A 24,500-nucleotide genomic window follows, 5' to 3' on the forward strand; every position below is an offset into this window, starting at 1 on the left:
ACAGAGCAAAAAACGCTGAAAAAGAAGATAGCCATAGAGATGCATAGTCTGACCCTCGGAACAATATCAAACACGTCACTGTGATTTTGCATGGTTCAGAGAAAAGTCAAGGACCTATATACAACCCCATTGACCATTAGAGGTACGAGGGCTATACAAGAAGAGCCGATGTCTGAATCAGCCCCTAAAGAGGAAGTCTTGATCCCTCGCTGCTCTGAAACGTAGAAATTACCATTAGATGTGTCATTTAAAATCTTGTACTTGGGGATGATCTAGATTAAGAGGATCGGTGACCAGGTGAAAAATGGCCATTTTTGCTCTTATTTTATTCCCGGTTCTCCTCAGAGTATGCCGTTTTTTGCTACTTTAAAATCCGCCGTACAGTTCCAGAGATATGGGCCTTTGTATTAAGTGCTAATTGCTAGGAGGCAAGGCTCACAGTAAATATGCAGAGCAGCTTAAAGACACGCCCCAGAGGATCCTGTGAGCCACGCCCCTCTGGCAAAGAATTACAAACTAGCACTAAACAGAAAAGTTCATATCTCTGGAACTGTACAGAGGATTTTTAAAAGACAAAAATCAGATTAATCAGGGAAGCAGTGGGAATAAAATACAATTTTAAAAAAAGGACACCTTACACCTGATGACAGGTCCCCTTTAAGTTGCAGACCCCGTGATCGTTGTTTGGGCACTGAATTCTAACAGACTTGGAATATGACACAATTACTGTCAGCTCCCTTGTTGTGACTGTCTTAGGACATACTTTAAATTCCTGTAAAACAACAATTCTGAGAAACAGTATTATTTTATTCCTGCGTGTCTATTCATACATCTCAAGGCAGAGAAACAACTGAGTGTTTCTATCACTCTTGTCAACAGCGTGCGACCCTATATAATGTCCATTCGGTGCCAACAGTTTTAGACAACGTAGGGAAACACCTCAATGAAAGGGGGATCTGTCCTTAAAATGTACAATGTGAACTGCATACATTAAATAGATGCTAGTCCTTATGTGCGTAACGCTCACGCCCTGACTGGATGGCGCGAGCGTGAGGTGTGTGGTCCCACTGTGCCACAAATCAGACTACCCTGGAAGGGGTGTGACCAAGTAGCTTCCTTGGTGTTCACTGGAGCCTCTGATGGTGAGGTCAGGCTTGTGCGGCAGGTAGCTGCCAGGTACCTCTCCAGGGTGGTGTCAGGCTGTGGCTGCTGATCCCACAGGGGGATGGAACACTGACAGGCAGGCGGGCACAGCTGAGGCACTGGCAGACAGGAGGGCATGGCTGAGACACTGGCAGACAGGCGGGCACAGCTGAGATACTGGCAGACAGGCGGGCACGGCTGAGACACTGGCAGACAGGCGGCCACGGCTGAGACACTGGCAGACAGGTGGGCACGGCTGAGACACTGGCAGACAGGCGGGCACGGCTGAGACACTGACAGGCAGGAGGGCACGGCTGAGACACTGACAGGCAGGCGGGCATGGTTGAGACACTGACAGGCAGGCGGGCACAGCTGAGGCACTGGCATATAGGCGGGCACGGCTGAGGCACTGGCAGACACTTGAGCACGGCTGAGACACTGGCAGACGGGTGGGCACAGCTGGCACTCTGGCAGGAAAGGCAGGCACGGCTGAGACACTGGCAGACAGCCACAGCTAACGGGACTGGAACCAGTATGGGAAAGACAGGAACATAGACAGGTATACGTAGTATATGGAGACAGGTAGGAACCTGTTCACACAGGAGGAAAAGGGACAGATTGAAGGAGGACAGGAACACGGACAGATATGAGAGATATATCGGAACTGGTAGGGACCTGTTCAGACTGCAGAACAAAGACCCGCAAGGTGCAGAACTAGAGCGGAGCAGAACCGCAAGGAGCAGAGCAGGGCAGAACTGCAAATCGCAGAGCGAGAGCAGAACAGAATCCCAGAGCGAGAGCAGAACAGAACGGCAAGCGGAACAAAGAGCAGCCACCCTCTTTGGTATAATATATATATTATATATATATACATATATATGTCAGATTGGCTATATATATATATATATATATATATATATATATATATATATATATATAGCCAATCTGACATGAATTTTCAAAATAAGTACACCAGCCTCATCAGGTCCAGATGCACTTTGTATTGTGACATCTGCTAGAATATTTTTTTTTTTTTTTTTTTGGGGGGGGGGACATTCATGAAGCAATAACAGAGGACTGGTACAACGCTGAATTTCTAACATATAAAAACAACTAAGTTATATTTCATAATATTTAATATTTTTTAGCGAAAGACCAATGAGGAGAGCTGACAGGTCCTGCTTAAAGGGTCTTTTCAGGAATACATGGTAATGGAGGGTAATAGTGTTCCGTCCTATGGCTCTGGCTATATCCGCTTATTGCTACAGGTCGGGCCCTGACTGATCAGGCCTGTCGCTGACACTCAGTGGTTAATCTTTAAGTTCTCTTGGCTGCACATTCTTGTTTATCCAGACTCTTACTGATGACATCACCGGCCTTGTCAGGGCAATGATGCAAATAAGAACCTGGCGGCTGTAATGTCCTGGAACGTATACAAAGGGCAGGGTACAATGGCAGTGGTGAGGTCATTTATCCTGTGGATTACTACAATAATTGCTATACCTGCAAGGGGAACGGCAAGCTGGTACAAAAGCTGAAAACCTTCGATATTATCTTTCTTCAGTATACGATTATTAACATGAGCTCATTTATAAGGAGCAGTGAAAGATACGGCACTTTATAATTTACACAGTCACAATAAGGTCCTTAGTGCTCTGTGGAGCCAGTCCCACACTGTAAACTGTGCTATACGAATGGGAATAGGGCATTAAGGGGTTAAAGGTATCCCATTGCTTGTGTTAATCCTAATAACTCCAAATCTGTTGCTAAACTAGATTTTCACACTTTAGATGATATGTTTAGGCAAGTTTTGTCATAAGTGTAAACCTAGAGGAGAACCTGAGCTCCTTAATACAGGACAATAGATTTGGCGGATATGAACTGTACACAGTCCTGATCTTTCATGGTTCAGACCCCTGAAGACTATCCAAAAAAGGATGGAGTTTAAGTGAATCATACCTAAAGGTAAATGTTCGTTCTCAGGTGAGGATTAAATGTCTCAAATTTTACTTTTGAAGAGGACGCGTCGCTTGCCATACTATGTAATTTTTTACGGGATGTAAATGCTGCTGTTCTCCTGAATATGGGGTTGTTTTTCTTCTCTTTCTGCGCCTCTCCATTCCTGAGATATGGCATATATTTTATATATATATTATACATACACACACACACACACAGTTAGGTCCATAAATATTTGGACAGAGACAACATTTTCTAATTTTGGTTATAGACATTACCACAATGAATTTTAAACAAAACAATTCAGATGCAGTTGAAGTTCAGACGTTCAGCTTTCATTTGAGGGTATCCACATTAAAATTGGATGAAGGGTTTAGGAGTTTCAGCTCCTTAACATGTGCCACCCTGTTTTTAAAGGGACCAAAAGTAATTGGACAATTGACTCCAAGGCTATTTCATGGACAGGTGTGGGCAATCCCTTCGTTATGTCATTCTCAATTAAGCAGATAAAAGGCCTGGAGTTGATTTGAGGTTTGGTGCTTGCATTTGGAAGGTTTTGTTGTGAAGTAAACATGCGGTCAAAGGAGCTCTCCATGCAGGTGAAACAAGCCATCCTTAAGCCGCGAAAACAGAAAAAACCCATTGCTGCAATATTAGGAGTGGCAAAATCTACTGTTTGGTACATCCTGAGAAAGAAAGAAAGCACTGGTGAACTCATCAATGCAAAAAGACCTGGGTGCCCACGGAAGACAACAGTGGTGGATGATCGCAGAATAATCTCCATGGTGAAGAGAAACCCCTTCACAACAACCAACCAAGTGAACAATACTCTCCAGGAGGTCGGCGTATCAATATCCAAATCTACCATAAAGAGAAGACTGCATGAAAGTAAATACAGAGGGTTCGCTGCACGGTGCAAGCCACTCATAAGCATCAAGAATAAAAAGGCTAGACTGGACTTTGCTAAAAAAAAATCTAAAACAGCCAGCACAGTTCTGAAAGAATATTCTTTGGACAAATGAAACCAACATCAACCTCTACCAGAATGATGGAAAGAGAAAAGTATGGCGAAGGCGTGGTACAGCTCATGATCCAAAGCCTACCACATCGTCTGTAAAACACGGCGGAGGCAGTGTGATGGCTTGGGCATGAATGGCTGCCAGTGGCACTGGGTCACTAGTGTTTATTGATGATGTGACACAGGACAGAAGCAGCCGAATGAATTCTGAGGTATTCAGAGCCATACTGTGTGCTCAGATCCAGCCAAATGCAGCCAAACTGATTGGTCGTCGTTTCATACTACAGATAGACAATGACCAAAACATAAAGCCAAAGCAACCCAGGAGTTTACTAAAGCAAAGAAGTGGAATATTCTTGAATGGCCAAGTCAGTCACCTGATCTCAACCCAATTGAGCATGGATTTCACTTGTTAAAGGGACACTGTCACCTGAATTTGGAGGGAACAATCTTCAGCCTTGGAGGCGGGGTTTTGGGGTTTTTGATTCACCCTTTCCTTACCCGCTGGCTGCATGCTGGCTGCAATATTGGATTGAAGTTCATTCTCTGTCCTCCGTAGTACATGCCTGCACAAGGCAATCTTACCTTGCCCAGGCGTGTACTACGGAGGACAGTGAATGAACTTCAATCCAATATTGCAGCCAGCATGCAGCCAGCGGGTAAGGAAAGGGTGAATCAAAAACCCAAAAACCCCGCCTCCATGGCTGAAGATTGTTCCCTCCAAATTCAGGTGACAGTGTCCCTTTAAAGACTAAACTTCAGACAGAAAGGCTCACAAACAAACAGCAACTGAAAACCACCGCAGTGAAGGCCTGGCAGAGCATCAAAAAGGTGGAAACAGAGCGTCTGGTGATGTCCATGAGTTCAAGATAACAGGCAGTCATTGCCAACAAAGGGTTTTCAACCAAGTACTAAAAATGAACATTTTATTTAAAATTATTGAATCTGTCCAATTACGTTTGGTCCCTTTAAAAACAGGGTGGCACATGTTAAGGAGCTGAAACTCCTAAACCCTTCCTCCAATTTTGATGTGGATACTCTCAAATGAAGTCTGAACTTCAACTGCATCTGAATTGTTTTGTTTAAAATTCATTGTGGTAATGTCTACAACCAAAATTAGAAAAATGTTGTCTCTGTCCAAATATATACGGACCCAACTGTATGCATGTATATGTATATATATATATATACATATAGCACAGCCCACGTAGCATATAACACAGCCCACGTAGCATATAACACAGCCCACGTAGCATATAACACAGCCCACGTGGTATATAACACAGCCACATAGTATATAGCACAACCATGTAGTATAAAACACAGCCCACACAGTATATAACAGCCCACATGGTATATAACACAGCCCATGCAGTATATAACACAGCCCACGCAGGATATAACACAGCCCACGCAGGATATAACACAGCCCACGCAGGATATAACACAGCCCACGCAGGATATAACACAGCCCACGCAGGATATAACACAGCCCACGCAGGATATAACACAAGCCACCCAGTATATAGCACAGTCCACGCAGTATATAGCACAGGCCACGTAGTATATAGCACAGCCACGTAGTAGATAACACAGCCCACGTAGTAGACAACACAGCCCACAAAGTATATAGCACAGAGACGTATATAACACTTTGGGGGGAGAGTGGAGGGGGCGGTGGAGGCAGCTTTCTGGAGACCGTCCCCAGCCGTCCATCCATGAGAGGAGCAGATGTACGGGCAGTGGTGAGAGCGGCGGAGGCACCATCTTCGGCAGTGCAGGAACAGCACACGGTCCGCGCATAACAATAACAAGACACGTGTGTAGATGACGGAGAAGCCGAGGGCCCGGCCAGGAGTGTGGCTCACATGGGGAGCCCTGTGGGATTTCACAGTGCCGGCACATGGGCTGGCTCCGAAGAGCTGTTCACGTGCGGGGTGATAGTCCGCCCTTCCTGTAGTGCGGCACGGAGGCCGCTGCTAGCAGAGGACATCGTGGCTGCTCCTGGGAGTGTGCAGAGCCCTGGGCACAGGTCAGATGATGGCGGCTGCTGTGATCTCCCAGTTGTATTTCCGTGTCCCGCATTGTGAGCGCTTGCTGCTTCCTCCCCATTATAACCTCGTGCACCGTGTGCGGGTCATGTGTCAGCAGTGACGCACACAGGGGGCACTGACTGGAGGGGAGTAGGGAGGGGGTACTATGCTGGCCGCGACCAATCAGCGACTTGGAATTTCCGTTACAGACAGACAGACGGAAGTACCCCTTAGACGATATAGATAGATATATATGTATGTATATGTATGTATGTATATACACACACACGTCATTTTTTTATCAAACAGGGTGTGGTCTTAAAGAACACGCCCACAGAAAAGAGGTGGTGAGCATCCCACTTCACTAACAAGACTGGATTTATATACAAAAAATATACAAAAAATAGGAGGGCCATATCTCAGGAAAGGAGCAACGTAGGAACAAAAGAAAAACAATGCCAGATTTTGGAGACGAGTGGCATTTACACCAGGTTAAGAAAAAACTAAATTTATGGCAAATAGGACAGTTTTGATAAATGATTCCCAAAGTTAAGATTCTGACAACAGAGTATTCTATGGCAACCACAGGAGATTACTACTATAGGCGGTCATCTTTTTTAGCAGAGTGTATGTTCTCACCATGGTTAATAAATAACCTCACTGGCCTTTGTCACAAAGGACGATTAACCTAATACATGGAAATCTGAGGCAGGCACGAGCAGTCTGTGAGCAATCCATCTCACAATATATGCTATTACAACAATATAACCATGTAATCTGATGGTTTCTATGCGACTTATAATAGACTTCTGTGACTCAGCCTCCTAGATCTCAAGACCAGAGGAATGCAAGAGACACAAGCCAAACCTGATAGGTCGATATAACACAAAACGCAACACCACAAAGTCATATTACTTAAAGGGGATGTTTGCTTTACAAATCCTCTTTTCAACTATGGGATAAGTCTATGAGCCAAACGGCATGACAGGTCTCCTGACCCAAACTAACTGCACCATATAATATACGCGCACTCCCAAGATACTCCGATAACAGCCGAGCATGCTCGGATAAGACGTTATCTGAGCACATTCGCTCATCACTACTAAAGTGCTGTTAGTTCATATCATGAGACCAGTGGCCAACCTGGATTTACAGAAAAATTATAAGACAGTAGGGCTGCTATACGGCCATATGAATTAACCATTAAGAAAGCAAAATTCACTCTTTCAGGACCTCCATCAATTTAAAGGCAACCGGTCAGTCGTAACCACGAGCGGCATCAAATCAGAGCCTGGCTGTACAACTGTAGCCAGGTGTATTTGCTTAAGAGAAAATATAGCTAGAAGATCTGGCCGGAGCATAGCCAGAGAGGAGACTAGTCCGGCTCCGCCTCAGGCCGGCTTTTCACAGCACTTCTAGTGGTGACTGACAGGTCTCTCCTATAGCCACAGACCTGTCAACCACCTCTAGAAGCTGGGAGAACTATACGCCGTAGTGTTTCAGAGAAAAACCAGATCTTGGGGTTTGGGCAGCATGAATCTGATGGTAGGTTCTGTTTACCTGAAGAATTTTAAGTCCCATTGAACTGGTTGGGCGATTTGTGATGAATTAAATTGGTTACATTAGTTTAATTTATCATTTGCACACATTGTATGGACATCTGCTTGACCAGGATGAGAATAATGAGTAAATTATTGTTTGCACTGAGTTAATGATTGGCTCAATCTACGTAGAACAACAACTAGTTAGTGTACTTAGTCACTAACTCACATAATAAATCTATTGTCTGTAATATTGCATGTGGGATAGACTAAAAAAAAACTAAAATCTATAGATCCCCCAAGATCTGAGTGCCCCCTACTAGTCTGACATATCGGTGTAGTGCCATGTTCTCCCTCAAACGTTCTACCTGAAGGGGTGGCTTTCTTCCTTGTTACCCATAGCTTTTTCCTTTACATCTACCCATGATATAGGTTCCACAACCATATAAGCTTGGTGTTAAATCCCTGCAATCGAAATTACCCTGTGATTTTGAAAGACTAAAATCCTCACGATTGAGGTTGGCTTCCATGGTGGTCTCTACTAAACCTCTACTTGACGTCCCATCTTCCGCATTTAATCAAGAGCTCGTGAATTCCCTGCTCTCAAGATATTTACCCCCACCCCTCTAAGTTTACTGAGTAGCACAGCGTATTTGGGAAATAGATATTGCACTTGAGGAGGTTGATTTTATAATAATTTTTCATCACCAACTTTTTCCGTGATCATTTTTAACGACAACTTCAAGATATGTGTTCAAATAAGTACAATGCCGGAGGAGCTGCACATGCCGTGACATTTCTCTCAATCGCTCGCAACGTAGGTGTTATTAAAATAATCAACATGACTCAATCCCAGCTCCACCCTATCAAATAAATAAATATCATCATCTGTATAAACATAATGGGGGGGGGCAAAATATACAATGGCTGCTACTGTTCTTGAACCGACTTGCTTAGTCTGGAGTAAAGTTGGCCGTGCACATCAGAGAGCTGCTGGCAGAATCCTCACTGGGCTAACGGCCATCACGTTTGACATCTCCATTCCCTTGCATTCTTGGATTGGCCAGGGAAGAATGCGTTTTGAATAAATGTGTTAAAAAGTTGACATAAAGTTTCCGGAGTGTGAAACGAGATAACTTATAAACAGGAGCCATGATACTAATGTGAACAGAGTTCAATTCTGATCAATTATCAAGATGTAAATCAATTTTAAAATCAATTAAAATTCTAGATAATTTAGCACTTACCTGAAGCATGAGCTCGCAATCTTCTCGACCAACAAAGATCATCTCTCGAGGCAGCCGGTGGCGAGTGCCGGTGCTGCTCACCAGGAACCATGATGTGACACTCATCTTGTTTCTTCAATAAGCAGCTACCATATAAACATCCTGCACAAAAATAAAAGAAAACACAAGCTAAGTATAGGACAATTAATAAAGGTGAGTTGTTGTGTGCAAGATGGGGGCACAAATGGTGAGCCAGTTATAAAAAATACCCAACTGATACACAGTTATGCCAGCACAGGTCTGGATACCGTATGTATTAATAACTGCAAAAAGAGAATGCCAGGGTGACATGCTCCGTCCCCTTAAAAGGCTTTGTCCGGAAAAAAAATTAAATAAAATTAGATGTGGATTAGGCAGGGATCCTCCTCAACCCCCATGCAGGTTGCACCAGTGATTAGCAATGACTGCTCCTCTCAGATGTTATTGAACCACTCAAGCCTGTGATATTTTTGCACCATTTAATAATGGTGCAAAAATGTTTGTTTGTTGTTTTTTTTTTAATAGACAACCTATTTAAAGACTTGGCACTAGTCATAACACATGGATTAGTTGTGAAACTGTAGGAATGGAGCTGAGCTGCAATACCTGGCTCAGCTGATTGACAAAACAGGCACTATTACACTATTTAAGGACAAAAAAAAAAAAAAGACAGGTCACCTCTTTGCTTATAATCAATGAAAAGGCATTTACCAGTAAGTACAAAAACTCAACAAGCAAACTCAAATTCCCTATGCTTGTCCAGGTTTGGAAGAAGCAAATTTACAAGGCAGTATGCCAAGCAGAATTAAGAAAGTAGGCCAGAGCAGACATGTCTTAATCAGGGTTTCTTCATTACTTTGTAGGGCATTTTTCAGGATTAGTTGAGACATTATATCCGCCTTTAGCTGAATTCCAGCCTCATCAGTATTGCACTTTCACCAGGGTCATATATCACAATTCTCTATACAGCAGAGTCAAAGCTACATGGGTTGCGATGGTGGCAACAGCTTTACAAGAAGACACCAATATTAGAACTGAAACATGGTAATTGGGATCTGGACGGGATAAGGGGCACAGATTTTGCTTTGCAGCCTGGAAATTTGAGTTACGCCCAACAGCAAGGGGAGTTGGATATTTGTGTGGCACCGCAACCTGCAAATTCCTTGCAGTTTGGACAAACCACAAGAACCAAGCCTCTTCTCTTTCATATGCTAATCCACAAATCACACCTGTTCTACCAACATTCCCATGGTTAATGTCATGTGAAACTTGACCGCTTCATTGCAATACAGATGTGTAGGTGTGGAAAGAACCGGCTTTTCACACAATTCATTGTGAAAGTATTTGAGAATGCAGGGTGATATCTCGCTAAAGTATTTCGGCCCATAAGCTTGACATTAACTTGGTTGGTCCAACACTAATTTAGTCAGTGGAGGTCACAATCTAAAACACTAAGATACTGTAGACAAACAGTAATGAATAGAGAGGACGATTTACCTTTTTGACAATTAGTTTCTGTCACTAGGGTTGATCCCTTTGTAATATTGGGATCTGGAGAAAGAAGATTGGGAGGCATCCAGGCTTAAGGTACCGTTACACTTAACGATTTACCAACGATCACGACCAGTGATACGACCTGGCTGTGATCGTTGGTAAGTCGTTGTGTGGTCGCTGGGGAGCTGTCACACAGACAGCTCTCCAGCGACCAACGATGCCGAAGTCCCCGGGTAACCAGGGTAAGCATCGGGTTACTAAGCGCAGGGCCGTGCTTAGTAACCCGATGTTTACCCTGGTTACCATTGTAAATGTAAAAAAAAAAAAAAACAGTACATACTTACATTCCGGTGTCTGTCACGTCCCCCGCCGTCAGCTTCCCGCACTCACTGTGTCAGCGCCAGCCGGCCATAAAGCAGAGCACAGCGGTGACATCACCGCTTTGCTTAACGGCCGGCACTCACAGTCAATGCGGGAAGCTGAAGGTGGGGGATGTGACAGACACCGGTATGTGAGTATGCACTGGTTTTTTTTTACTTTTACAATGGTAACCAGGGTAAATATCGGGTTACTAAGCGTGGCCCTGCGCTTAGTAACCCGATATTTACCCTGGTTACCAGTGAACACATCGCTGGATCGGCGTCACACACGCCGATTCAGCGATGACAGCGGGTGATCAGTGACCAAAAAAGAGGTCCTGATCATTCCCAGCGACCAATGATCTCCCAGCAGGATCCTGATCGTTGGTCGCTGTCACACAGAACGATTTCGTTAACGATATCGTTGCTACGTCACAAAAAGCAACGATATCGTTAAAGAAATCGTTATGTGTGACGGTACCTTTACCCTATGGCCCAGGAAGTATCCATGAGGTTTCAAAGGTTTCTTCTAAAGCAAACATCTTCGGATCAGCCATGGAGGACTAGAATGAATGCCACACAAGGGTAGCACAAATCTTTTTGCTCAACTATGGTACTGGTCCTCGGCCTTTTTGACTCAGAGTCTTAGTGATGTTGGGGCCTCTTCTGCTTTTGGAGAAGGCTTGCAAAAGATTGATTTGTAGTCTACTTTTACTTTGATCCATTAGACTTTTTCCCCACTGGGCGGAATGCACAATTGGTGGGTTTCAATTATTTAAAAAAAATTATGTATAAATTTGAAGCCATCAGCTTTTCATAGAGTGGAAAACTGGAATGCTGGAACTGATTGCCTCCGCTAATTTGCAATTTTAAAAAATTGCGGAACTTATAATTACTGGTAGTCATCACAGCTAGGGCTAGCATAGCTGATGCTTATAATATTTCAGTAATGCCAAGCAATAGTATTATTCTGTCATGTGGCATTGCAATGCCAGAGTGAAATTGGTAATTTTCGCCATCAATCTAAAGATTTATCATTCACGCATAACTATTGTGGTTGCCAACATTATTTTCATGTTCGTAGAGTTGAATAGTTGACTACAAAGTTCAGATGAATGGCAATGATAAAGAAAATAGCATTGGGGTACAACTGGAAATGACAACTCAGTTGATCATAATGTTATGTCTGATATTACAATATTGAAAAATTGGACAAACAAAAACTTTTTTGATCAGGGTCAATTATAAGGAAAAGAAAAGCCAAAAATGGGGTCGTGGAAAGCTCAAAATGAAGCAGTCCATCAGGAAGTGAAAGAATAAAATGGGGACATTCTTGGGAGAAAAAAAACAAACAAAATAGTGCCTATCTTGGAGGCAGGAAAAGGATAGGAGGCCCAAAATAGGTCTGGTGTTTTGAAGATAGGAGCCCAAAATGGATCTCGTCTTGGCAGAAAAGAAAGCTACAATTGTGCTGCCCTTGGGAGATAAAACTTCAAATAAGACTGTACTTAGGATGACTAACAACAAAAGTTATGCTGTCCAGGGAGAATGAGGGGAGCACAAAATGGGGCTATCCTAGGGTGGGAAGGGGTTAGAAAGGCCAAGTTGGTGAAGACTTGAGGAGGTACGCATACTCATTTTGTCTAATGTAAACACAGAAGCAAACTGCAGCTAGAGGCCAAAGGTGTTGAGCTGTCTGAAAACCCTTCTACCATAAAAGACACCATTATTATAAAGTGGCCCATGGTAGATTGTGACCCACCATCTTACTGATCTTACATTGGAGCCCACATCATAAGTCTAAGATGGTACTTTGCACTAGTTCTTAAGGGATTCAAGGGCAGATGTGTGATATAAAATCCCCTACCAAATTCAGCAGTTATCTTTTTTATCTCTACAAATAATTATCTAGATTTTCTAGTTGAGGCCCTTGTATAGATTATACATGGGGTACAAGAGCTTAGGCTACTTTCACACTAGCGTTTGATGCGCCGCACAACGGGTACAGCGGATGCATTTCTCCAGCGCATCCGCTGCCCCATTGTGAGGTGCGGGGAGGTGGGGGCGGAGTTCCGGTAGAGCATGCGCAGTCGGAAAAAGCGGTCCATCGGCAGCAAAAAACGTTACATTTAACGTTTTTTGCTCCCGGCGGTCCACCACAACACGGCGCAACCGTCGCACGACGGTTGCGATATGTGACAATACGTCGCAATGCGTCGGTAATGTTACTCTATGGGGCAAAAACGCATCCTGCAAACAACTTTGCAGGATGCTTTTTTCCCCTAAACAACGCATTGCAACGTATTCCAAAAAACGCCAGTGTGAAAGTAGCCTTAGGCGGCAACTTGAGCTTTAGAAATTTCACAAAGATGTTTAACAAAATTTTAAGAGCTCCTAATGGTGAAAAAAATAGTTTTCCAGACAGATAGGAAGAGGTTCATGGTGATAAATGTCAAGCGTTATGCCTGCTTAAGCCCTCTGAAGTGCTCTGACGTGAGACGGAAATCTTATATTCCATTGAGTGTGAATAGGTCATGTAAGAGCTTTTAATATTTTCATGATGTTTAGTGGTTAGAGATGGTTCTGTAGTCATCTTTGAGTCGCTGTGTCAAGGTAAGCTCAAATACTGTCAGATATAAGCAGCAACCACAAAATCCTTGCATAGGAACAATAACATTTCTGAACCATCCCATTGATAAGGTCTTACTTAGTCTCTCAGGCTATGTTCATACACAGTTTGAGACATTTAAAAAACATTATTTATTTAAGCTACTGATATGAACAGCAAAGTGGATTTCCCATACAAAATAAATAAGGTGTTTTCCAAGTTTTTTAGAAGAATTCTAGAAAGGATCTCCCAAAAAAACCCTCTGAACATAACTGGCATGGTTCCCACGCAAGGATAACTACACTCAAGTAAGTTAGGCATTAATTAGCGCTCTACATACTGTAAAGGTGACAATTATTATATGGCAATGATGAAGCCAATGGGTCCCAACCAAACTCTTCAGGTTCTATAAGTCTCAAGGAACAAGAGCTTGATAGCAGGCAGACAAAAAAATAAATTTCGCTGGAGTGGTGGCTATGAATTTGCATTTAGTTCTCCGTGAAAATATATGCCAGGGGACTGTTCAACCTCCTTATTAAAGTCTTTTACTGGTTAAAAAAAAATATATGCATGCCAAGTGTTCTGAAATTATATTACAACATTAGAAGCTGAAGAACTTGCCAACAAACACACATTGTATTCAGGATCAATACAGGAACCGGTGGAGTGAGTGAGACATATGTGTCTTGAATAATTTATACAATTGGCTATCGGACGGCTCTTGGCAGGGTGCACCTCTATGCGAGTCATCGAAGCAATGGACACCATGATGGCTTTTTGCTTTTTTAATAGGGAATGTACAGGCTAATAAATATGGCTTTTCTTAGTGCCACACCTGTCCATAGGTTGCTTAGGGCATTCCATTCCTGCTCAGCCTCTTTTATGTTAATGGAGCTGATCTGCAATAACATACAAAACCCATGGATGGCTATGAGGCCGTTATTGGAAGAAAGCAACCAGGTTTACTAATCCTTGGCACCTCCTTTGAAACAGTCTATGTAAATGATTGTAGTCAAAAGGAAAGAAGGAGTCAGATATGAGGAGCAACCAGAAAGGCGACCTGGAGAGTTTTATGCAAATATCCAGTGTGGGAAGAAACTCTTCTAAATGAGGTCACTGTCACCTTTATGATACCGAGCCTACAGATGACTGGGTGAGTAATCATTACCTGTCATTATGCTGATAGCAAGTGGCATTCTAGTATAATCTCTAGAATACCATATGGCACGAGACGCACAAATGCCTAGTAGTTCCCTACTATACATGGTCTCCTTCTGCACATCTAAGGCCAGCTCCAGTTCAGTGCTCCAACAACATAACTTGATAGACAGAAGATCACATGGACCAAATCATGTGCAAGGACACATCAGAATGGAAAAATCCAACAATGCAATTTTCATAAAACCAGAACTTGTTGAAACACACTAAAAATGCATGGAAAAGCTGTTTACAAGTTATGAACCTAATCCAGGTCCTTAGTAATAGAGAGGCTAGCTATGTCTTAGGACCTAGATCAGGCAGGAAAATGTACGGTAAGCGGTTTTTCAATGGATCTAAAACAGTTCACATCATACCTACAGAGATATCAATGGAGAAGGACAGCATGGTCAGAAGAATAGAAGGAACAAGGCGAAGAGGAAGACCTGTTGGATGGCTTAATACTATAAAGATAATGGCAGAGAAGACGCTGGTGGACCTATTTAGGCTACCTCAAGATCGATCTTCCTACAGATCGTTCATCCATCAAGTTGCCATGGCTCGAGTTCGAGCTGAAGGTCATAAAAAACCAAACTCTCCCATAAAGTTTTGGTTTTATGAAGATGGCAGGATTCATTTTTGTTCTGACATTACCTCATTCATAGAGAGAAACCACCGTGTGTAATCTAAAACTAATAATAACCCCTACTCATTTGCCCTATTATGGCATATGGACGTCAGAGTAGGGTCTCTAGAAATCCATTATGTAAGAGTGGCTCCTGGCTTGGCAAACCTCGCACAAGTTATATGGACAGACATTATTTTAAATTACTGGTATATGGGGTTACATTTCCATTTACAACTGCACCTTGTGATGATTATGACACCACCATAGAGTTGTTATGCTGGGGTGGAAAAAAATCCAGGGGATACTGAAGAATAATTTTGCAGGATAGATGATCCTTGATTCAAAAACTTCATTATTAGTTTACATTTGCAATACAATTGATTATCGAAAAATTCCCATAAACAGCAAAGAACTACAAGAAATTCTTGAATCTTTCAAAGCAAGAACATGAAGCAAACATAGCAAAGTAATAATATATTTAAGGCTGTGTTCACACAATTAAGGCCTCTTTCACACTTCAGTTGTTTGGCGTCAGTCACTACCAACATAGTGACGGATTGACGGATACGTCATAATTGTTGAGAAAACGGTTCTAACGGATCCGTTTTTTTGACGGATCAGTTACTTGGGGGTTGTCTGGGAAAAGTATCTACTTTTTGGAGCATGCGCAATTGAAATAACGGATTGGGGCGACGGATCCGCCAAAATGACGGTTGCGACGGATCAGTCGCCCATAGGCGGCCATTCTATGGAATGGCGGAGGCGACGGATCCGTCGCGATCCGCCATTTCGGCGTTGACAAAAAACGTTTCAATGTCCGTCGATGTCCAGAAAACGTCCGCCAAATTTCGACGGATCCGTCGCATGGCGGATGGAACGGACGACCATCCGTCACAATCCGTCGCTAATGCAAGTCTATGGGAAAATAACGGATCCGTAAAAAAAAAAAGACGGATCCGTTATTTGAGGAAAATGGCAGTTTTAGACTGACGCCAAACAACTGAAGTGTGAAAGAGGCCTAAGATTTGCTCTAGGCATATCTACTGTGGGTTTTGAAGATAACCCGCAAATGAAATCTACAGCTGAAACTGAGATTGGTGCACAGATTACTTCTATTGAAGTTCAGAGGAGGTAATTTGCAGCCTTTCAGCAATTATTTTCCTAAGGCATTTAAAAGAGCCATAAAAACCCCAATCACATGTTTTGCTTGTGGAAACCTACATATCATGTGGGCCGATGATGTGGCTGGTATAGATGCTTTATAGAGAAGGGCTGAAAACTGGTAAGCCATATGCCCTTTGTTACTCGATAGTGTGACCTGGTATAGAACTTGCCTCTGAGGCCACATTCAGACATCTGATTTAGATAAGAGTGTCGTACGAGTGTCATTCGATGGAGAGATTAAATAAAATATATAATAATAATAATCTCCCATTCTTCATTCTGACAAGCCATGAAAGTTGAACCACACTTGGATGTCATCTGAGTGCAGTTTGATTTTTCACAGACCCATAGAATTACATTACTGCAGTCATGTCTCTAATATTTTCCACGGCCACTCGGTGCAAAGGAAAAAAAAAATTATTATATATATATATATATATATATATATATATATATATATATATATATATATATATATTCATGTGAATGTTCCCATAGACTATCACAGATACAAGCTTTGATCAGTGAAAAACACGAATAGCACTTGTACACGGATATTGGACATCTGAATGAGGCCTTACAGAGGAATCGCTTTACGAGCCAGAAAGAGTGTAGACAACTGGCCATAAAAAAGCAATGGAGAAAAGAAACACCACTGGATTTTCTGTCCTGGTTGAAAAAAGCTGGCACCGTAATGGGGGTCCATTTAGTCACTGCCATGTGGCCCCATCTCTTATGTATACCGATTGTTTTTCTACCTCAAACCTTGGAGTTACAAATATCCACTGTAGCACAAAGCGAAAATGAAGGACTGGAATGACTCTTCCAAATCTCCTCAAATGACGTATGACTGTCAACCAACATGAATGTAATAATCACATTCTGTACACCGATCATCTCAACAATCTCACTGTGGACATAATGGCTTTTGATTTCTTCCATGGAGCTCTTATCTACCCACACAGAGGATATTTGATAGGCAATGCAACAGACCACTCATGTCCCAAGTGTGCCTCCTACATACATACCTTCTACACTATCTTCAGAAGAGAATTAATGGGATTCCAGCAGAAAACCTTAACAGCTATTGTCCCAATAATGTCGTTTTGTTTTGTTTTTTGCCTACCACCCCAACTCCATATAGCAGCAACAGATAAATAGTAAAAATATTCTTCTGTACTCAATCAACTACTCTACAACCATCCTACATGTTTTCTTAGACAAACTATCCTTATTTTAGATGTATTTGTTGGAAACGACCCTTCATAAGCAAAATAGAGTCATGAAGTTCTTACAACTAGATTAATTTACTACTTTACAACATTGGAGACAAACAAACAAAGCTTTGGCCTTAAAATGATAAAAAAAAAAAAAAAATGCTTGTCCAAAATTAGGCAGCCTACTTCTCCTTACCCCTCCTTGAACCTATAAAGTCTACCATCACTCCAGCTTTTGCATCTATGCTTAAGGTTCACTCGGCGAGATAGATCCACTAAGCTGGAGGACGGACTGTACAGACGGACTGACGGCATTGGCGAGGACCAGGACTACAGGCTATGCTGCTGGACAGCAAGCAAGCGGAGCAGGACACACCGGAAACCACAGAAGAATGCACAGATGTTTACAGTGTAATGTGAATAGTGTCTAAATAACAGTTTGTGATGCTTATAGCAAACAATGGGTTGACCAGAAGGTCCAAGGAGCAGTAGACGCAAGTTGTAGGTGTGTTTAAAAGGACCTCAAAAGCCTTTGCCTGATAATGCTGCTGCTGATGATGATAAATAGACATGGCAAGTAGTGAACCCAACAAGGAACACAGCAAAGGCAAAGGGTGGTAGCCATGGAGGAAGGGAGCAGAGCCTAACCCTGGAGTCTAGCTAGGTACGTAGCACCAAAACCAGGGATTCAAGCTTGAGGAGGCTAATTTGCATATTCCAGGTGCCTTCTGGGAAAAGCGAAAAGTCTCCCTAAGCTAGAAGATCGTTGGGTACAGCCGGGACCAGCTGATTGGAAAGCATCACCAAACCAGGGATCCAAGCTTGAGGAGGCTAATTTGCATATTCCAGGTGCCTTCTGGGAAAAGCGAAAAGTCTCCCTAAGCTAGAAGATCGTTGGGTACAGCCGGGACCAGCTGATTGGAAAGCATCACCAAACCAGGGATTCAAGCTTGAGGAGGCTAATTTGCATATTCCAGGTGCCTTCTGGGAAAAGCGAAGTCTCCCTAAGCTAGAAGATCGTTGGGTACAGCCGGGACCAGCTGATTGGAAAGCATCACCAAACCAGGGATTCAAGCTTGAGGAGGCTAATTTGCATATTCCAGGTGCCTTCTGGGAAAAGCGAAAAGTCTCCCTAAGCTAGAAGATCGTTGGGTACAGCCGGGACCAGCTGCTTGGAAAGCATCACCAAACCACGCGCCTTACGGCGCGCAAATTTTTGCCTGTAGGACATTATTGCAAGAGAGCTTGGCTGAGTAGATTACACAAGAAGGAAAACACACAGCAAGTCAGCAGGATCTAGGAGCAACATGGCAGATGTGACAACCTACATGGTGAGCTGCAGCATGTGCTACATGTTCACAGATCGACCAGAAGAAGAATCAAATTTCACCTGTCAGAAGTGTAGACTAGTGGCCCTTTTAGAAGAAAAGGTGCGGGGTCTGGAAGAAAGAATAGCAACTTTGAAACTCATCAAAGAGAATGAAGACTTTCTAGACAGAACAGAAGCATCTCTACTGGTCACAGAAGGTGAAAAAAGTGTCAGAGAACCTCCAAAAGCAGATGAGTGGAAGCATGTGACCAAAAGAAGCAAGAAGACCATGGAGAAATCACCAACCACACAACTAAAGAACTGATATCAAATCTTTGTAGAGGATGAAGATGGCACACCTAAGGATGAAGCAATACCAGCAAGCAAAAAAGAAAAGGGCACACAGCAACAAGTGACAGCAAAAAGTACAGCCAAGAAGCAACGAAGAGTGGTGGTGGTGGGAGACTCACTACTGAGAGGCACAGAAACAGCCATCTGCAGACCGGACATAACTGCAATAGACGTATGCTGCCTTCCAGGTGCGATGATCAAGGATGTGACCGATAGGATACCAAAGCTCTTTAGCTCCAAGGACGTCCACCCATTTCTTCTGATACATGTTGGCACCAATGACACGGCAAGGAAGGACCTACCGACAATCTGCAAAGACTTTGAAGAGTTGGGGAAGAAAGTAAAGGAACTGGATGCACAGGTAGTTTTTTCTTCTATCCTTCCAGTAGACGGGCATGGCACCAGGAGATGGAACAGGATCCTTGATGCAAACAACTGGCTAAGACGATGGTGCAGACAACAAGGATTCGGATTCCTGGACCACGGTGTGAATTACTTGTACGATGGACTCCTCGCCAGAGACGGACTACACTTCAACAAACCTGGGAAACACACATTCGCCAGAAGACTCGCTACACTCATCAGGAGGGCGTTAAACTAGAAGAAGAGGGGACGGGAAGAAAAACATTAGACTTGAACAAAGAAGATCCAGGAAAACATACTCAGAAGGGAGGTAAGAACATTTCTAAAACAATTAACAGTGAGGAGATTGGAACAAAACAAAATCCTCTAAACTGCATGCTCGCAAACGCCAGAAGCCTGACAAACAAGATGGAAGAACTAGAAGCAGAAATATCTACAGGTAACTTTGACATAGTGGGAATAACCGAGACATGGTTAGATGAAAGCTATGACTGGGCAGTTAACTTACAGGGTTACAGTCTGTTTAGAAAGGATCGTAAAAATTGGAGAGGAGGAGGGGTTTGTCTCTATGTAAAGTCTTGTCTAAAGTCCACTTTAAGGGAGGATATTAGCGAAGGAAATGAGGATGTCGAGTCCATATGGGTCGAAATTCATGGAGGGAAAAATGGTAACAAAATTCTCATTGGGGTCTGTTACAAACCCCCAAATATAACAGAAACCATGGAAAGTCTACTTCTAAAGCAGATAGATGAAGCTGCAACCCATAATGAGGTCCTGGTTATGGGGGACTTTAACTACCCGGATATTAACTGGGAAACAGAAACCTGTGAAACCCATAAAGGCAACAGGTTTCTGCTAATAACCAAGAAAAATTATCTTTCACAATTGGTGCAGAATCCAACCAGAGGAGCAGCACTTTTAGACCTAATACTATCTAATAGACCTGACAGAATAACAAATCTGCAGGTGGTCGGGCATCTAGGAAATAGCGACCACAATATTGTACAGTTTCACCTGTCTTTCACTAGAGGGACTTGTCAGGGAGTCACAAAAACACTGAACTTTAGGAAGGCAAAGTTTGACCAGCTTAGAGATGCCCTTAATCTGGTAGACTGGGACAATATCCTCAGAAATAAGAATACAGATAATAAATGGGAAATGTTTAAGAACATCCTAAATAGGCAGTGTAAGCGGTTTATACCTTGTGGGAATAAAAGGACTAGAAATAGGAAAAACCCAATGTGGCTAAACAAAGAAGTAAGACAGGCAATTAACAGTAAAAAGAAAGCATTTGCACTACTAAAGCAGGATGGCACCATTGAAGCTCTAAAAAACTATAGGGAGAAAAATACTTTATCTAAAAAACTAATTAAAGCTGCCAAAAAGGAAACAGAGAAGCACATTGCTAAGGAGAGTAAAACTAATCCCAAACTGTTCTTCAACTATATCAATAGTAAAAGAATAAAAACTGAAAATGTAGGCCCCTTAAAAAATAGTGAGGAAAGAATGGTTGTAGATGACGAGGAAAAAGCTAACATATTAAACACCTTCTTCTCCACGGTATTCACGGTGGAAAATGAAATGCTAGGTGAAATCCCAAGAAACAATGAAAACCCTATATTAAGGGTCACCAATCTAACCCAAGAAGAGGTGCGAAACCGGCTAAATAAGATTAAAATAGATAAATCTCCGGGTCCGGATGGCATACACCCACGAGTACTAAGAGAACTAAGTAATGTAATAGATAAACCATTATTTCTTATTTTTAGGGACTCTATAGCGACAGGGTCTGTTCCGCAGGACTGGCGCATAGCAAATGTGGTGCCAATATTCAAAAAGGGCTCTAAAAGTGAACCTGGAAATTATAGGCCAGTAAGTCTAACCTCTATTGTTGGTAAAATATTTGAAGGGTTTCTGAGGGATGTTATTCTGGATTATCTCAATGAGAATAACTGTTTAACTCCATATCAGCATGGGTTTATGAGAAAGCGCTCCTGTCAAACCAATCTAATCAGTTTTTATGAAGAGGTAAGCTATAGGCTGGACCACGGTGAGTCATTGGACGTGGTATATCTCGATTTTTCCAAAGCGTTTGATACCGTGCCGCACAAGAGGTTGGTACACAAAATGAGAATGCTTGGTCTGGGGGAAAATGTGTGTAAATGGGTTAGTAACTGGCTTAGTGATAGAAAGCAGAGGGTGGTTATAAATGGTATAGTCTCTAACTGGGTCGCTGTGACCAGTGGGGTACCGCAGGGGTCAGTATTGGGACCTGTTCTCTTCAACATATTCATTAATGATCTGGTAGAAGGTTTACACAGTAAAATATCGATATTTGCAGATGATACAAAACTATGTAAAGCAGTTAATACAAGAGAAGATAGTATTCTGCTACAGATGGATCTGAATAAGTTGGAAACTTGGGCTGAAAGGTGGCAGATGAGGTTTAACAATGATAAATGTAAGGTTATACACATGGGAAGAAGGAATCAATATCACCATTACACACTGAATGGGAAACCACTGGGTAAATCTGACAGGGAGAAGGACTTGGGGATCCTAGTTAATGATAAACTTACCTGGAGCGGCCAGTGCCAGGCAGCAGCTGCCAAGGCAAACAGGATCATGGGGTGCATTAAAAGAGGTCTGGATACACATGATGAGAGCATTATACTGCCTCTGTACAAATCCCTAGTTAGACCGCACATGGAGTACTGTGTCCAGTTTTGGTCACCGGTGCTCAGGAAGGATATAATGGAACTAGAGAGAGTATAAAGGAGGGCAACAAAATTAATGAAGGGGATGGGAGAACTACAATACCCAGATAGATTAGCGAAATTAGGATTATTTAGTCTAGAAAAAAGACGACTGAGGGGCGATCTAATAACCATGTATAAGTATATAAGGGGACAATACAAATATCTCGCTGAGGATCTGTTTATACCAAGGAAGGTGACGGGCACAAGGGGGCATTCTTTGCGTCTGGAGGAGAGAAGGTTTTTCCACCAACATAGAAGAGGATTCTTTACTGTTAGGGCAGTGAGAATCTGGAATTGCTTGCCTGAGGAGGTGGTGATGGCGAACTCAGTCGAGGGGTTCAAGAGAGGCCTGGATGTCTTCCTGGAGCAGAACAATATTGTATCATACAATTAGGTTCTGTAGAAGGACGTAGATCTGGGGATTTATTATGATGGAATATAGGCTGAACTGGATGGACAAATGTCTTTTTTCGGCCTTACTAACTATGTTACTATGTTACCATGCTTTCTACTTTAACTATATATCCAAACTAGAATAAGAACTTCCCTTTCCCTTATGAAAACAAAAAGCTATAGCAATGAACAGTTATAAATTACCATATTGAATTCCTATATATGGCAGATCTTCCCAAAGCAAAACATCTTATACTTCTTCCACCAAAAGAGAACTTGGGCAATCACTAACCACTTGGTGTTTTAATGTCCATGAGAATAGTATAACTACTGTAGTGCAGCGGTGCCCTGACTGTGTAGTGATGAGGCAGTGAGCCAGTAAAATTCAAAATAAACATTGTTTTAATGTCCAAAACTTAAAAACAAAACAAATGGTAGCCTCCAGATCGCGGCCAGGAAACAAGACAGTCCGTAAATGTGTCCGGTTGCCAAGGGCGACTGCACTGCCGTATTAGGCCAGTCTCACACGTCCAGATAATTCCGGTACCGGAAAAATCGGGAGGTGGAGCCGCATATTCATCACTGTAATGGGCGGCACCACTTGACCGCTCATACAGGAGAAGCTGCGGTGAAGAGAAGAAGCAGCGAGGGAGCCGGGTAAGTATTTTATTAACAGCGGGGGGGGCGCACAGGGGGTGGGAGGGAGTTGGGGACAGTGATATTTTTTTAAACACCCAAAAAAAAAAAAAAAATTTCATATCTTCTCTCCAGCGAACGCTGCTGGAGAGAAGAAATGAATGGTGGCTTCAGCACCCCGCTGGGGGGACAGGGCTTACTGTAGCGCTGTCTCCTGCATGGCACACGGATTGCACACGGACAGCGTCCGTGTGCGGTACGTGTTTTACATGGACCCATTGACTTTAATGGGTCCGTGTAATAGGTGCGCTCCTGTTATGTAGGCAATCCAGTGACACAGTGTGCCAGCAATCAGAGCACACACAGTGATCTGACAATAACCCAAAAACAATAGAACGAGCTCTGAGACGTGGAATCTCTGTAGACCGCAATACCTGAACCTATCCTAAACACAACTAAAGGCAGCTGTGGATTGCGCCTGTCACTACCTATGCAACTCGGCACAGCCTGAGGAGCTGACTAGCCTGAAGATAGAAAAACAAGCCTGACTTGCCTCAGAGAAATACCCCAAAGGAAAAGGCAGCCCCCCACATATAATGACTGTTAGCAAGATGAAAAGACAAACGTAGGGATGAAATAGATTCAGCAAAGTGAGGCCCGATATTCTAGATAGAGTGAGGATAGCAAAGAGAACTTTGCAGTCTACAAAAAACCCTAAAGCAAAAAACCACGCAAAGGGGGCAAAAGACCCACCGTGCCGAACTAACGGCACGGCGGTACACCCTTTGCGTCTCAGAGCTTCCAGCAAAACGAATTGACAAGCTGGACAGAAAAAGTAGCAACAAAAGCAAAGAAGCACTTATCTAAGCAGAGCAGCAGGCCACAGGAAAGATCCAGAAGCTCAGATCCAACACTGGAACATTGACAAGGAGCAAGGAAGACAGAATCAGGCGGAGTTAAATAACAAAGCAGCCAACGAGCTCACCAGAACACCTGAGGGAGGAAGCTCAGAAGCTGCAGTACCACTTGTGACCACAGGAGTGAATTCAGCCACAGAATTCAC

The 24,500-nt window shown here is 42.9% G+C and overlaps 1 protein-coding gene across 3 annotated transcripts in view; it reads right to left on the reverse strand.

Moving 5' to 3' along the window:
* Positions 1-24,500, reverse strand: part of CEP170B (centrosomal protein 170B) — a 90,829-nt gene that overhangs the window by 54,751 nt on the left and 11,578 nt on the right. For all 3 annotated transcript variants that reach the window (XM_069734185.1, XM_069734193.1, XM_069734177.1), the window contains exon 2: positions 8,942-9,082. In XM_069734185.1, coding sequence (XP_069590286.1) covers positions 8,942-9,046 — 105 coding nt within the window. In that variant the 5' untranslated portion in view covers positions 9,047-9,082. The remainder of the gene's footprint in view (positions 1-8,941; positions 9,083-24,500) is intronic.

The sequence above is a fragment of the Ranitomeya imitator genome, chromosome 1 (assembly GCF_032444005.1).
Source record: "Ranitomeya imitator isolate aRanImi1 chromosome 1, aRanImi1.pri, whole genome shotgun sequence".
In the NCBI taxonomy this organism is placed as follows: domain Eukaryota; kingdom Metazoa; phylum Chordata; class Amphibia; order Anura; family Dendrobatidae; genus Ranitomeya; species Ranitomeya imitator.